The sequence below is a fragment of the Leptonotus elevatus genome, chromosome 17 (assembly GCF_054856555.1).
Source record: "Leptonotus elevatus isolate MCC_2025b chromosome 17, RoL_Lele_1.0, whole genome shotgun sequence".
Taxonomy (NCBI): domain Eukaryota; kingdom Metazoa; phylum Chordata; class Actinopteri; order Syngnathiformes; family Syngnathidae; genus Leptonotus; species Leptonotus elevatus.
In genome coordinates, this window is record NC_141255.1 from 810001 (window position 1) to 825786 (window position 15786).

General features: G+C 41.3%; 2 protein-coding genes across 3 annotated transcripts in view; one reads left to right on the forward strand and one right to left on the reverse strand.

Moving 5' to 3' along the window:
* LOC147159110 (uncharacterized) overlaps positions 1–1926 on the forward strand; it is a 10152-nt gene extending 8226 nt beyond the window's left edge. The window contains exons 5-6 of the mRNA XM_086058117.1: positions 328–393; positions 1691–1926. Of these exons, the coding sequence (XP_085914243.1) occupies positions 328–393; positions 1691–1855 (231 nt within the window). The 3' untranslated portion in view covers positions 1856–1926. The remainder of the gene's footprint in view (positions 1–327; positions 394–1690) is intronic.
* Positions 1–15786, reverse strand: part of cacna1c (calcium channel, voltage-dependent, L type, alpha 1C subunit) — a 132379-nt gene that overhangs the window by 80252 nt on the left and 36341 nt on the right. The window lies entirely within an intron of this gene.

The following is a 15786-nucleotide window of genomic DNA, read 5'->3' on the forward strand; positions in this document are numbered from 1 at the left end:
GTATTCATACACCGTGACTGTAAAATAAGTTTTGAGGGCTTGGAGTTATTATACAATTCATACTCTGGTCAGGTATGGATTCTCTGAGGACTGTGTATTTTCTTGTTTTTGTTTCATTGTGAAAAATAGACGTCACCAATTTACACAAACCTGTAGTGCAGAAGGATTTATTTATTTATTTTTGTAATGGCAAATAAAATGAGTTTGCATTTACAATACTTTAACCTATTAATTGTTCTGTATGTACTGTAACTGTGTAAATGCACAGGTACAGTCGTGTTACTAAGAATTGAATTTTATATGTATTTTTCTCTTCATGTGTACCAGGTTTCAACTGAAGCACAACCTGAAGACATAGCTGAAGACGTAGCTGTCACAGACCAAGTTGACCAGGTGACGAGATTTCTTTTTGAATATTGATGTTGAAATCAGTTTTCAGAAGCAAGACGTTAGGAGTGAAGAGTGTAGAGTAGATGCTAGGGCTGAACTATATAACTAACAAATATAATCACAACAATTTTTTATGCAATGTGTATTGCCAAGACGTTCAAAATATTGTATCCAACAATAAGCTTGTATGGGACTAAAATTCCTACAAGTCAACATTAAAAATATCTCAAATTGAAGATTTGTTGGCAGTTTGGTGATTTGGATTATGCACTGTAGTGATCTTTTGTTCCCATTAATTTATTTATGGTGGATTTTAGAGGTGAACTCTTTATCAATTTTATTTTATTTTTTTAAACAGAAGTGTAAACATCAGGTAGTTAATTTACTTGTATCAAGCTTGGATAAATGTGCTTTATGTTTTGGACCTTTCGCTGCACTAGAATGGACTGGCATGATGGGTATTTTATCTTCTGTGTTATTTGTATCTGCAATGGATCTTTGTTTCACGCAACCAGAATTAATAGTGCAGGCATTTTCATTGAATGAATATAATTTAGTCAAGAGGATAAATTATGACCCATGTTTATACCTTTATCTTTAGTTGCAAGCAGCTAAATGTTGAGCAATTGTCTCAATCTTAACGACTGTCTGACTCGGTAAAATAGAAAAGTCTACTGTAACTGAAGGACTGTATCACACAATATCTGTTTTAGGGGCAATGCCATAGATTAAGCATATTAACTATCCCTCTTGTTAAATGCTTCATCTCATCTTTCGAATAAATGTGACTAGATTTATAATAATCTTTAGTATGTGCACAAACTTTAGGTTCTAAATGCTTTTCTAGTTTGCTCCAGCATCTGGCACATATCCCGTTTAAAAAAAATGCAAAACTGCTTGATGATGAAGACCTTTGGTAAATTAACTTTAGCACATTAGCCCATCAATGGCGGGAGCTACTTCTGCCGCGAGCGCTCGACACTTTTCTCAAGCTTCTACTTCGAGTGTAACATCACTAAGTAACAGCGAAGTAAAGCTAGTAAATATTTATGACCACCCGCCAAAATGAATTTTAACCCGCATATGGCAGGTTAATTTTAGAGCCACTGTATATATGCATAAGTATGTGTGCATCTACTGTATATATGGATATCATTGCTGTCCTGTGAAAAACACGTTTCCATTTTTAGGTCGCGGGCTGCTCTCCGGTAGCTCCTATGGTGGAAGTGTTTTTCACAGAACAGCGACAATATATGTGTATATGTATGTATGTAATAATTGTTTTCGTTTAAAAAATTAGGTTGCTGATGTATCCAGTTCAAGTGAGGATTCGTTAGCAGAGGAATATGTTCCAGATTCTCACAGTACTTCGGACACTTCCTACATTGAACCTGTTTCAGAAATTCAGAAATCCGAAGGTATTTCAGGAATGAGCTATGAGAAAACTGCTCATCCTTTAAGATGAGAGGTAGTCATGTTTTATAGAATAAAATGTTCAATGTTCACTGACTCTTTTGCATCTGGTTTCATGTCGAGCTTATCCATTACAAAGCTGTGTTTGACCTAGATAACCTGTTCACATAAGAAGCAGTTTTATTAACATACCAGTTTCAGTCTGTCCTAAATTTGTAAGTTGTAACATGAGCACCATGTTAAAACTTACAATTTTAGGACAGATCAGGTATGACTTTGCATTTCACAGTATTGTTATGTACAACAATGTGTCCTTATATCAGGTAAGTCATTACACATCAATGCCATTTTAGTTTGTGTAAAGTCAGAATGCCAGAACTTTCAAATCACTTCAGTGACATGGTTGCTGTGTGTTGTGTAAACTTTGTCCTTGTAATGTGAGTTGGTCCTCATAATTACCATTTTTGCAATGGGCGTGGCTTATTTAGGTCATTATCTATGTCCTCACAATTACGGATTTTTTCAGGTTTTTCTTTTTTTCGTGTGTTGAGTTTTTTCAAGTTTTGAAGTGAAATTTTCCTGGACAACCCCAAAAAAAAATTTTGGGTGCAAGTCCCATCTCTCTGGCATTAGCAGAAAGGGGTGTCCCTGTAATACACAATTAAACCGGTTTGGAAAAAATGTCCTCATAATACACAGAGGCAAGTATGTGTGTGTGTGTGTGTGTGTGTGTGTGTGTGTGTGTGTGTGTGTGTGTGTGTGTGTGTGTGTGTGTGTGTGTGTGTGTGTGTGTGTGTGTGTGTGTGTGTGTGTGTGTGTGTGTGCGTGTGCGCGTATAATAATGGAAAATACTCACAAGATGGTGCCTGCTTTTACTGTTTTTGGATCGAATACCACCTGCCACTGATCCAAGCTTGGGCCAAAACTATCAAGTGGAGTTGTTTTTAAGCCACAAAGGAACACAAAATGGTGTATTTGGGAATTCGATCCCCAAATGTTTCTGTCTCGCCACTTTCCACAGTGGAATGTGTATTTAATATCTTGTTTCCTGGCAAAGCGGGTTATTATTACTGCATGATTTTTTGTAAATGAGGAGTCTTGTGCTAACAGGCTGGTATGCGCGTGTCCTTTTTTACTCCTTCTGCGTCTTATCTGGTTTCTCTCTCTCTTCACCGGCCTCGCTTGCTCTCGTTCCCTCGTCTAATTAGAATGCCATCTTCAATTCACTTGTGATCCAATCCAACACACAAGCACACACACGCACACACTACGCCCCTGCTCTGTTGCAGTGTAAACACGCCGTGTCAAAATAAAAAGTCACAATCCGCCGTGTCATGATTGGGATGTTCATTCGCCGCCAGGCGCGCCTTCGGGCCTTGATTGCCCCCCCTGGAATTCTCCCGGAAGGCTTATTCGCAGGTTTCCAAAATGAAGGTGGCTGACGATGATGCAGCATTGGTCCAAGCCTCGCAAATGTCGCGGTAGGATAACGTGGAGGCGCAGCAGGCGTGACGCCTCGTTCGGCGAGCAAACGAGGGTTGACAGCGCAGATTGGCCCACACGTGACGTAAACTCGTTTGCACGTGGGCGAACAAGCGTTGTAATCTTCAATCAAGTCTCATTTAATGAAACACGTAGATGCACGAGAATGGATTGGAATGGGTGGGTGGGCGTGGGGGGGGGGGGGCTTGAATCACTTATCAGTCCATTCACAGAGCGATTGAGTTGTGTCATCATCCTACAAGGTTGTGCACTGCAGCATGCCAGCTTAACGCCAGTGTGCTGCCACGCTCACAAAGCTTTTCATTTGGGGATTTAATGGAGTTGAAATGACGTGAATTGGAAAATGTCTACGCCCGACTCATGACGTGACGGATTGTCGTCGTTGCATTTTAGCATACGGCTTTGTCACTGGATAGTAGAAAATATCTTACTTTGTGCAAGTTTGTCAGTAAAGTAAGTATTTTTCAAAAAGGGAAGTCAAAGCAACATTTTTCTTTATAATAGTATATTGTATGTTCCTCTACTAGTCTAAACACGGCATTCTGATGAATATTGCGTTTTTGAAATAGGAGTTAAGCAGCAAAATCCATTCATTTTTCTCCATCTCAGTGGGCAGCCATTTTGTCACTAAAACTGACATCACAGTTGCTCAGGGCTCAGCTTCAGAAAACAGGTGAGCCTTGATTGGTCATGACCTGAGCAATGAGCAACTGCGATGTCATTTTCACCCGACAGCAAGAGGCAAAATGGCCGCCACCCTGAGGTGGTTAAACTGATTTTGCTGCTTAACTCAAATTGCACAACTGTAATATTCATCAGAATAGCCTATCGTGTTTAGACTCGTGCGGTTGCATAGTGCTTGAAAGTTCACATACCGTTTGCGTATGTAAATTCACGAGCGCATTGAATGGCGAGAAAAAGGCTTGCTGCCCATAAAATCCTAAATATCGTGAAGTTGACATGAGTAGAGATGTGTCTGGGAATTTTGGTGACAATTCAGAAAATTTTTGTGTCAAAGCGACGTTTACATTTGTATAGTTGTGTTCAAAATACGTAAACTGTATTATTGTAAAGACGACTTTTGGGTTGACTTCCTCTTTAATAGACAACCAAAAATAGGCCTAGAATTTAAATATAAATTCATGAATTGTCATAAGTTTTAGTCCTGGTCTCGGAGATAGTCATGCACATTTCAAACAGGTTAGCAAATATTAATTCCATTTTTTGTATTAATGTATGAATTTTTTTTTTTATCATCTTATTGTTTAGTCTTTTAATTAATGTGACGTTTGCAAATTTATACGGCGTGTACATTGTGGCAGAAAGAGGAACTATGGAACTGAGCCTTGTGAATGTAGTCTAATAACATTTTATTTGTAACCAATGAAATGTTCATGGATGTACACTGTCCCCTATTGAGGAAATAAAATCAATTAATCAATCAAATCAAAATGTTGATAAATAAAAGGAAGAACATCCTGTTTCAACAATATAATGTGTTATCTATGTAAATTCATACCCGGATTGACAGGAATGTAGGCAATTGCTAGCCTAGCTTGAAAGGTGCCCCGTGTAAACTCCCCAAACTGAAAAACTTTTAGTAGACCTACACACTCTGGCGGATATTCAAGAACTTAATGTTAATTCATTTGAAACAAAAACAAAACAAAACGCTAACAATTCTACATATTGTCCACTTTAAAGCAACAACAAGACGTGGTTAGCTTGCGTTTTTAATTAACCACTTACACATGCAGCCATAACACTCGGTATCTTTCTACCAGCAAGCAAAGCTTAGCTCCTCCCCCAAATACAGAGAACTTCACACAACAAAGATGTCATCATTCCTTGACATCAATCTCACTTTGTTGTTTATTAGCAAAATCCTTGTGATTTCACAAGAGGGCAAAAATCCCCATACAAGCCACAATAATTGACACATCATGATGCCAATAGAAAAGCACGTGACATTGCCCCGCCCACCCCCATAACCCCTCCCGCCCCCAACACACCCACACCACCCATGAAATGCCACCCACCGCTGCCCCACATATTGGGCATACCAGAAACTGCCACTGAGCATCAGTATCTTAAAAGACTTGCGCGTAATGACTTCCTTGAAATTAGAAGCAGGCTTGCTTGTCACACATTGCAGCTCGACTGACACCGTTAAAAGTGTGTGTCATCGAGCGCTACACACATGCGCTAAATCAAAGACACTGTCACTTGTACGTCTAATTTTATCTTTCCCATTTCACTCGTTCTTCTTCCTCTACTCCCTATCTCTGTCTCTCTTTTGCTACCTGGCAACAAGCTGGTTGCCTGGGCGACCGAGCTTAACAGCTTTACATTTACTGCCGCGTGTGCGCATTCAAAGTCCATTCTGACATGTGAAGGAAGCTGAAACATACTCAACCGAGTATACGCGCTAATAATAAAGTTTACAGAATGAAGTAATACATTGACGGCAAAGCAAATAGCCTTAGCAGACTTTTACTTTGAAGTTGGCCCACGTCGTGGCGTGATGGCGAGCTTGACTTCCCTTTTAGACGTTACTTTATCGTAGTTGATTGACATTGTAGTTGCAACCAACATCAACGCAACGCCATCCCAAACACGTATTCATTCGCTAATTTAGGACGCTAAGAATTCGCTAATTAATTTACGCCGTCATTTTAGGACACGGCAGAAGTCTCCGACGTCACGTAAGTGGCTAGCATGTTAGCATGACCAACGACTGTCTGAGTGTCTGGATGCCGGCTGATAATTAAGTTTGACAGCTTACTTGAATTATTTTTCAATATTCTGGACCAAGTCTACTTTGTAATTCGCTCTCCATGTTTAAAGGAAGGGAACCGCTTTAAATTGCACGTAGGGGTCTTTTCATTATGTAAAAAAAAAAGGGAAAAAAGGATATATAGAACTTTGTCTTCATTTATTTTATAAAACACTTTTGCCCATTAAAAAAGTAAAACATTCATGGACCATGTATAAAATAAGAATGTTTCTGCCTTATATTGCACTTAAAACTTGTGTTCCTAAAACCTAAATGGCTATATTAGACATTTTGTATTGATTAGGCTTTTTTTTTTTTTTTTATGGAAAAAGCGCTTTACAAAAAAAAGACAAAGTACTATTTAGCTTTTTTTTTTGTGGCTGATCCGAAAAACGATCCGATCCGTGACTCAAATCCGTGATCCAATCCAAACCGTGACTTTTGTGATCCGTTGCACCACTAGAACTAAGTGTTCGGCAGGGTGGTCCGAAGTTGGGCCGGGACTTTTAAACAAAAGTCAAAATGCCAGGGCTGATTTTTTTTGTGCCAGTCCAGCCCTCTTTCAGGTGATCCACCAGCCAAAAATCACGCGCTTGAGTGGTTAGTCAGCGCATAAATGAGCCAAGAAAACTGATCTCCCACTGAGAGTTTCACACTCCAGTTGTAGAGCGGCAACGACAGAAGACGGCTTTTGGTTACATTGTGTCCGCCGAGCGAGAGCGGGAGAGAGATGTTTATCGCACAGCGAGCCGTTGACCATGTTTGGACAAAAGAAGGTGAGCAAGGATGGCGGAGGCAGCATCCTCAGCGTTGAATTGACGTTTTAATGGCGGGGGAGGACAGGAAGACAGTGAACACAACGTTAAAAATCCAGGCGACATTTTTGTACTGGGTCCAGACACGTCGGCATTACAAAGACGGTAACGGCTTTAGGCATCGGTCAGCTGCTTGCCTTCTTGCGGTTATTTGTGATATACAACTAAATAAATGGTGTTAATATTACATGATAAGGCTGCAATGCAAGCTAGCTGGCTAACGGCTACTAGCAGTTTGATTGTTAGTTTGTGTGGTCGTGTTCTCCCACTAAATCAGGGGTGCTCAAGTTCGGTCCTCGAGAGCCCCTATCCAGCCTGTTTTCCATGTTTCCCTCCTGCAGCGCAGCTGAATCTAATGACCAGCTAATCAGCAAGCTTTGCAGAAGCCTGATAACGAATCTGATCATGAACCAGGTGTGTTAGTGGAGAGAAACATGGAAAACAGGCTGGATAGGGGCTCTCGAGGACCGAACTTGAGCACCCCTGCACTAAATCATGTTTCATTTTTTCATGGTGCCTAAGGAAACATTGTAGTCCAATATTATGAGGTAAATCTAAATCCAAAAGTGTGCTAGCAAGCCAATATTAATTTACTATGTGGCTAGATGTAGCTTGTCTTAATTATTTGTAAAAAATAAAAAAGGGTAACTTGTTGAAGAAATACTAAGTAATGGGTGGTTATTTTTGATAACATGTAATTTCATATTTTTAACTCTATGCTAACACTGCCCAATTAAAGCATCTCCAAGACCAAACAGACACATTCCTAAGACTCAGCCGCCTAAAAAGAGCTTTTAAAAAAAGTCTAAATCAACTTCAAATCCTTTCATATCAAAGAAAGAGTCATTCTCGGAAACATTAGCGCTCATGCTAATGGCCATATTGTATTGGCTATTAGCCGGCATTGTTGAAGTGGTGTGTGGAATGAGGTTTGCGTGGGGGCTCTGAGTGGTCTCGTCTTGTACCGAGGGCTCCTTCACTGGTCCTCATGTCACAGCCAGCCTAATTGGAGAGGAATTAGCGCTACGAGTCCTAACGACATGTTAGCTACACACACAAGGGCTCTCTTCAATGGTAATGAGCTGTCATTTCTCCAAGCGTTCGAAAAGTTATAAAAACACAGCACTGCGCGCATGACTGACTTTTTTTGTCATTGCTCATTGACATTGTATTTGGCAAGACTGACACGACGCGAGCGCGTTGCACGTGTGCAACGCGCCTGCCGCGTCCTCTGGGCTACGTTATCGCCCTATCTTGGCGTCGGTCTCCATCTGCCTGGGCCGCCGTCCAAACGGCGCTCTCTGCGTGGTCTCTTGCGCCGCAGCCATGATGGCTCCTCAATATGTCTGATAGCGACGTGAAAGCCCTCTGGTGGAAAACCCACCCGTTAATTGAAAGCAGCCCACTTGAGTGAGGTTATTCTCTTGTCGATGGCGCGTTTATTGCAAACGTTTATCCACTCAGGTAACTACGTGCAACAGTGCTGAGGGTTCAATATCGACAGTAGACAACCCAGCCGTTGCATGAATGACAAAAATCGAACTCATTACAATCCAGTCGGATAGAAACTCAAGCCCTGTGGACCAATACGTGCCGACTGAGATCATAATTGCCAGAGGAGGGCGTCTCAATACATTTGGAGGAATTATGTATGAGGTTAAAGTTCCCAAATGTGTCGCGTTTCTAATCATTCTGGTGGAATTGAACTGAACTGATGGTCCTCTGTCTTTACTTAACGATGCCATCATTTCTGCAATGACCCTTTCACACACACACTCAAATGCACCTGTCAGGTAGCTTGATGGACATACAGCACAATATAGATTACGAGTGCTCGGCTCAGTGTGACAGCTTGTCGCTTGTGTGCGTCTCTTGGATGTGCGTTGACCTGTGTGCGTTCGCTACTGGCTGCGTGTGCAAGCAGTTGCGCCATCAGCTTCCATTTACTGTCCGTCCTTCTGACATATCTCCACTTCAGCCGAATGTCATAAATAGTTTCCCAACAGGCAGGACTTTAACTTTATGTCCGACTTACTTTGTGCCGCTTGTCTCGCGCGTACGAAAAACGCAAGCGCGCGCGCACGCCAGCACACCTTCTGTCAAGCTTGATGCAAACCTATGTAGCCATTTTTTTTTTTTCACTGAAGAGACGGCGCAAGAGAGAGAACGCTTTCACCCGTACATAGAAAGGAAAGAGTTTAAGTGAAACAAATGGTTGTAGATGAGTCATAATTCAACTGGAAACCCACAATGCATTTCATTGCCAGACATCTTTTTGGTGTGTTTTTCAGCTTGTCAAAAAGATGAACTCAAGTTCATTTTGCTGCACTTCTATGGATCAAGTTCAGTTTAAGGTGCAAAAGCAGGTGAATTCTCTTCTTCCACTGAATGACTGCTTTTTAAATCCCATATTTCTGATGCACGTTTCCAGAAACTCTCAAGCTGGATCCGCGTGTGGAATTTACAGCTGCACAAGAAGAGCGTTTACTGCCCGATTTCTCCTCTCACCCAAAAATCTGACTTGATCCCCCGATGCAGTCAGTCGAGTCCCTGCACTCAACAAGTTGACTGAAGCTCCTCCTTCCTGACGAATGCCAGTTGTTCTCGTTTCATACAGCGAGGCCGGGCGGCGTGGATGAAAGGAACGCCGAAGGTTACCGGGCGGCGGCTGACACGCGAGAGAGAGCTCCCGGGTCTGTTCGGTTTAGATTTGTACAAATATACTCAACACGGGAAGACCAAACAGTATTTTAGAAATGTGTTAATTTAGCAACAGGGAGAAAAGCGCAACGCCTGAGGCTCAGAGCTAATAAAAAAAAAAAAAAGTCTTCAAGTTCAAATGAACAACTTAACTCAGTAACTCCAAACTGTTGCATGGTTGTTGCAGGGACTTCAGGAAAAATGCTTTTTTGTGGTGTAAGCATAACTAGCTAGCTAACTGCACGCTAGTGGTACAAATGGGCCAAGTAATAAGTTAACTAAGTAACTTACAAATGCGTTGGATAACAACTCATGTGAGCGATGGCACTCAAGTGCGTATATTATCGGGAGGAGCAAAACATGCCCGACACCGAAGCCACACCCCCAAAATAGGAAAACTAAAATGGCGAAAAAGAGTTTAGCGCTATATCTCCGCAATTCAGTACAGCATAGTTCTGTCTTTTCATGTTTTCAACACAAATCTTTAAACAAATATATTTAGAAAGAAATCTCTGAATTCACTTTACAAGTAAAAGAGTTGAATTAGAACGTTAAAATATGTGAGTAATTCTGCCACCTCTGTTGACTTGCACTGTTCACAACAAAACTGGGTCAGTCACTTTTCAGCTGAAAATTGTTTTCTACCATAATTCTTATTCCGATTCCTTACAAGGCAGCACACTACGTTCATCGTGCTTATTTTTCAAACGTGCCGAATTTTGGGATTTACCAACGCACTCGCTCGCCTGCAATTCCCTCCTGTAAATTATGAAGTCATTTTGAATCAGATGAGTGTGTGAACAGGAAGTTCAGCATGCTAAAATATGGCTACCGGCTCCTGCGTGCTTCTTTTGGTGCGGATTTTGGGGCGGGTTTTTGCGCTCCTCCGTGTCGGCGTGGGACAGGGTGACGCATCATGCAGCACTCGTCTGAATATTTTAGCAGGAAACATTCGTGACGCGCTTCCTTTTCTGCTCTTTCATCATTCTGCGCCGGCTGCCTCTGCCACTACTTCCACTAAGTCGAACCAAAGTGACTCTAATTACTGGGACCATGCGCAGGAAACTTACGTGAACATTTATGAAATTCCACACAACTTTCTGGTTTAAAAATAAAAAATGGTGTAAAAAAATTGACAAAGTTGGTTCGTTCTTACAGCCGTATTAGTGGAACCTGACGATGTCCCTGTTCTCGTCTGGCTTCCGTAACAGAAACACGATCACATTAGTGATTATTCAGCATGATAGCACGCAGCATCCTGCCGTGTCAGAGCCTCTTGTAGGCCTGATAAATCAAACCCTAGTATATTGTGCGCACTACAGTGGGTGAGAGACAAAAAAAATAAAAATAAAGCACAGTAAGTAGTATCCCAGCTTTGGAGTGTGCTACGTCTCATTTCCTCAGTTCCATTATTCTTTACTCTGGGTCAATACACTGATACAAGCTGCAACATTAAGTATGGCTGCACAATCTAATGAGATCCAATACAAGCGCTGAAGCGAAGATTCCAAATAATGGATTGCCTTATGAAATATTAGAACCAGCTCTCAGTATGACACAGTGCACACGACGATATTAAGCATAACGTTATTGTGTTTACAGACGTTTAGTCGTTGATTAGATCTCACCTGGATTGTAAAAGTGAGATAGATAAAACCACAGTTTTCAATGCTAACCATTAGCATGTCAATGCCTTTTCCATTATATTGTAGCATTAAGCTAGCAGCCCATTCTTAAGGCAAAGCTGGTTGTTTTAAGCACTGTACACAATGTGTAATTCTCTTTGTTTGATGTAGAGTTTGACAGTAAACCTCAACTGGAACTGATGATGAATAGTTGACTATTTGTCTAATTAGCAGCAATTTGTGACATGTTATTGTTGACTACAAAAAAAGCTTTAGTTGTTCACACAGTAGTACTTAATGTACTGGCTAGCAAGTGTGTCAACAATGGAGTTGTCACATCCCAATTTGCACCATGCAGCTGGTTTGATTAAGCAGGCCTTGACCCGTGTATGTGTGTGTGTGTTTTCTAGACATGCAAATGAGGGGCTTCCTGCGCAGAAGCCACAGAGCGGAAAAGCTAAAAACTCCTGTTTTTGGTACTGTCCTCATCAAATCACACCCACGCATGCAAGCTGTCTCCAATTGCTGGTTACATTCCTTTTTCTTTTTCACTGAGGATTTCTTGTTTGTGCGTCACATGCTCGACCTGCCTCTCAAACATTTATTAAATATTTGTGTACAGTAACGTGTCATTTAGCTTGTCGCCTTGGAAATGGCGCAGCGAGCTATTTAGCACAACGCAATGGCAGCCATATGCAGAGCAATGGTGGGTCTGTTTCTTCATCAGCACGCTGATGGCTTCAAGATGCAAAAGAGGGAGGGAGAAAAATGGTTGAAAAAAAAACGCCACAGCGTCAGGGAGTGGTGGGGGGGGGGGGGATCAAGGTGGTGACATCTTGCTGCTGAACACTGCAGAAACTTGAATATTTGCAAATGACTGACATTAAAATTCACTTCTGCCAGGAGATCATTGTAATTGAGCTCGGGAGGAGTTACATAGCTTTATTATCCTTGCTGTTTAGTCACTAAATACAAGAACCCCGCATGACTCAGGAGTTCCAGCACATTTAGATTCGATTATAGTTGACTGTCTGCATGACCTCACGTTGCGCAATTGGGATTGTTTACATGCGCAAACAAAACCAAAAGCCACTTTTTATGATCCACGCTTTTTGGGTTATTCATTTAATCCAAATAAAGTGAAAGAGGGGAAGTATACAAAACAACTAAAACAATAATATGATTAGTTTTTTAAGTAAAAAAAAAAAAAGGGATTGTTTTGTGGGTTATTCATGTTAAATGATTAACCACAAAATTTGGCTCAAATTGACACAAATGAGATCAATCCCTTTTTAACCCATAATTGGGTTATTTTTGACCCAACTGTTTTTAGATTGTACCCCACGCACTGGGTTGAGGGTTTTACCCAGTAATTTGGGTCAAGATTTTGATCCAAAAAGGGCAACAACAAAAAAAACATACTGATGGGTTAAAGTTACCATGGGTTGCCAGGTTATTAGTGTAGCGGTAGTTTAAAAGATACTCTTAAAAATGCTGGGTGAAAATAACCAAATTTTGGTCCATATTTTGGTCCAAACATTGGAGGGAAAGTTGGGTTAATTTCACCCAACTTTCTGGGTTGCTTTGGAAAAAAACAACACAATTTTTTGATACAAAGCAACCGCAAGTTTATTTTTCACCGAGCAGATGTAAACATTTAGCAGACATACCCTTTACTTCAACCTCGGTCGACAACAAAATTGTCTAAAATGGCCACCAGCTTCAGCTCTTCAACCCGCCCAAATCCAATCTTGAACCCAATCTGCTGGGTCAAAATAATGAACCCTCAAAATCCACAGCGACCCAACGAGTGGGTTCAAGAAATATCCCGGCACGTTTTTAGTGTGTCGTAAGCCGTCAATTGTATCACAAAAGTGTACTTTGAGGACGGGGCGCTTTGCCTGCAGATTGTAAAAAGACGGAATGATCTATTTTGTTTTTCAAAGTGGCTAATCCTGCTAAGCTTTGAGCAACAGCCCAGAATGTACTCTGAATGTAGTCTGCCAACTCACGCGCATTTGGAAAAGGACTTATTCCTATTTAATGTGTTTGTGCCATCAGTGAGTCATCAATGCAGCATGACAGTCTTGCAGAATTGTTAAGCTCCGCCCACTTTCCCTCTGTCACCCCATAGTGCGTAGAGTAATGCATCTATGCGTGTGTGTGTTTTGCTAATGCATTCAAATAAATACTTTGCCAGCTGTAAAACTTTTACGGCCGCATATTATATCACTCGATTAAAGTTTACAATTTAACGAGCGACACGTTTGTTTGCCGATGCATGGATTCGGTTGCTATTTATCGCCTAATACCAGTTGGGCGGTTGTTAATGTCTCAGTGTGCAGATAAAGTTTTAATTAAAACAATAATTGCCACCGACGAGAGCGAGCGGGAGAGACTTTTTGTTCTCTCCTCCGTCTCTGTAAAGCGAGGACATGCGAGGAGCATCGCTACGGTTACCATATCCATGACAACCTCCCTCTCCTCGCGCTGCTATTATTGGCCTCGTCGTCAAGGAGACGGGGCGGTTCATTATGGGATGCGTGACGGAAATAGAAAACGGGCACTGTAAGCGATACAAGGGATCTGCGGAGTTGCATAAGTAATGTAAACTCTGTGCGTGTGTATGTTTAACTGTTGCTTATGTAACAACGTTGCAGTCGAATATAATACAACTGTGATAGTAAAAGCAATGACAACACCTCATATTGCTTCTTCATGTATGACAGAGACTAAAATGACAATACACGACAGAGTCTAGCAGATTTGCTTTTGGCCTTTTTATAGCAAAAAAAGATAAGAAAATTAAAATTAAATTCTAGCATAATAGCAGACGTGTTGGTTTATAATTGTACTATGATTAAAGCGTCCATTCAATTCACATTAATTATGCAAACTGCCGAGCGGCCCTCAAAGCGAGTCACGCAGGTGCATATTGATGGGACCATTATTTTAATACAGTAGTGTATATTGGATCCATGCATGGGTATACATCATATTACACATTCTGACACAGTTCAGAGGTGGAATAATACACGTGGAAAGAATTTGAACGCCTCACAGAGGGTCAAAAGTGCCTCTCATGCTCAAATCATAACGTGACGGCAGGGCGTCAAATGAATCGGAAACAGTGGATGTTCTAATAACGTATGTGGGCATTTGTAACGAGGGGAAGGCGGACAACAGCCGTCCTACTTGAGTGGTAGAGTATTTACGTTTCCACTGACTCACACACTCTGCCCGCTCCTTACATCAATAATCATCATTCATTTATTCAAATCGCGTCAAAAATATGCTCCTCCGTGTTATTCTGATACGATTGTCAAAAGTGTGAAAACTCAAAAGGTCACCAACGCGAGATGGATGGAAAGGCTATGATGTCACGGCGATGTCACCAACTATTCTGTTGGGACATATTTGCATGGAATTCCATCATATGCTCATTGTTTTTGTTTATCATGGCATTTAGGACCATTTCATCACACTTTTATTGCCATAATGTTGTAGTTCGACACCACGAATTTCCTATTCGGTCCGATCCTGAGTCAAATTCAAGTATATTGAGGTAGCAGACAAACAGCCATGAGGAAATCTTACCTAAATAGAGTAGGCTATTTTGTAGGGAGGCATAACTATCGTCCCAATAATTATTGGACCGATATTGAGAAAAAATGACGTAATTTGCAAAATTTGACAAATATTGAAAGCTGGCTAAAATACACTAACGTTGGATTGGTTACTGTCACTTTAAGAGTTCGCTGCTGCATGACATAGGAGGCAAAATGGCGCCACTTCAGAAGTAAATGGTGAGACATTTGTCAACACAGCTTGGCGACTCAATTTTTTTTGAGGTTGTACTCATCCCTACTATTTTGCCTGCATGCATGTATTTATTGAGGCATGTATTTATTATGCCAGCATTATTATGCCAGACAACATGCGGTGCCACTTTACCTCTAAGAGTTCTGCGACATCTTCCACAACATGGCTGACAGATTGTACATACGAACAGTTAGGATGTATATGTTATAACTGTCCAAAAATTGATTTGATTAAACCAAACGGTTTGTTTTGTCCTGATTTCCGAAGGCACAAAATGTATCACGTCCAATGTGGCAACGGCGTTCTTAGAAAGAATGAAAGAAGGACAGTGTGACAGATGTTACGCGGCCTCACAAGGATTAGCAGCCTCACACGCAACACGCACACACACACACGCGCACAAGCAATGACGCACAGACGCACACACTGCGCTCCAGTCAAGCGGCGGTGAGCACTCAGGTTTTGCCAAATGGAAAATCAACTGTTATACAAGATATTTTTCAGGACGTCATCAGAGTACACGACATTCCGCTGAGCGCTCAAGCAATTCCCAATCCAAACAAGCTAAGTGACCAAACAGCCGGCTGGGAATTCATCTGGAGAATGATTCTTTAACTTTGATCGCCAGACTTTTTATTACAAACGAAACGCTCCGTTTCCGCCGCCGCCATTGTTACGGCCCAAACAATGAGCGTCATTCAGAGGACAGCCGTTGTTCGCACGTACCAACATGCATGGCGAC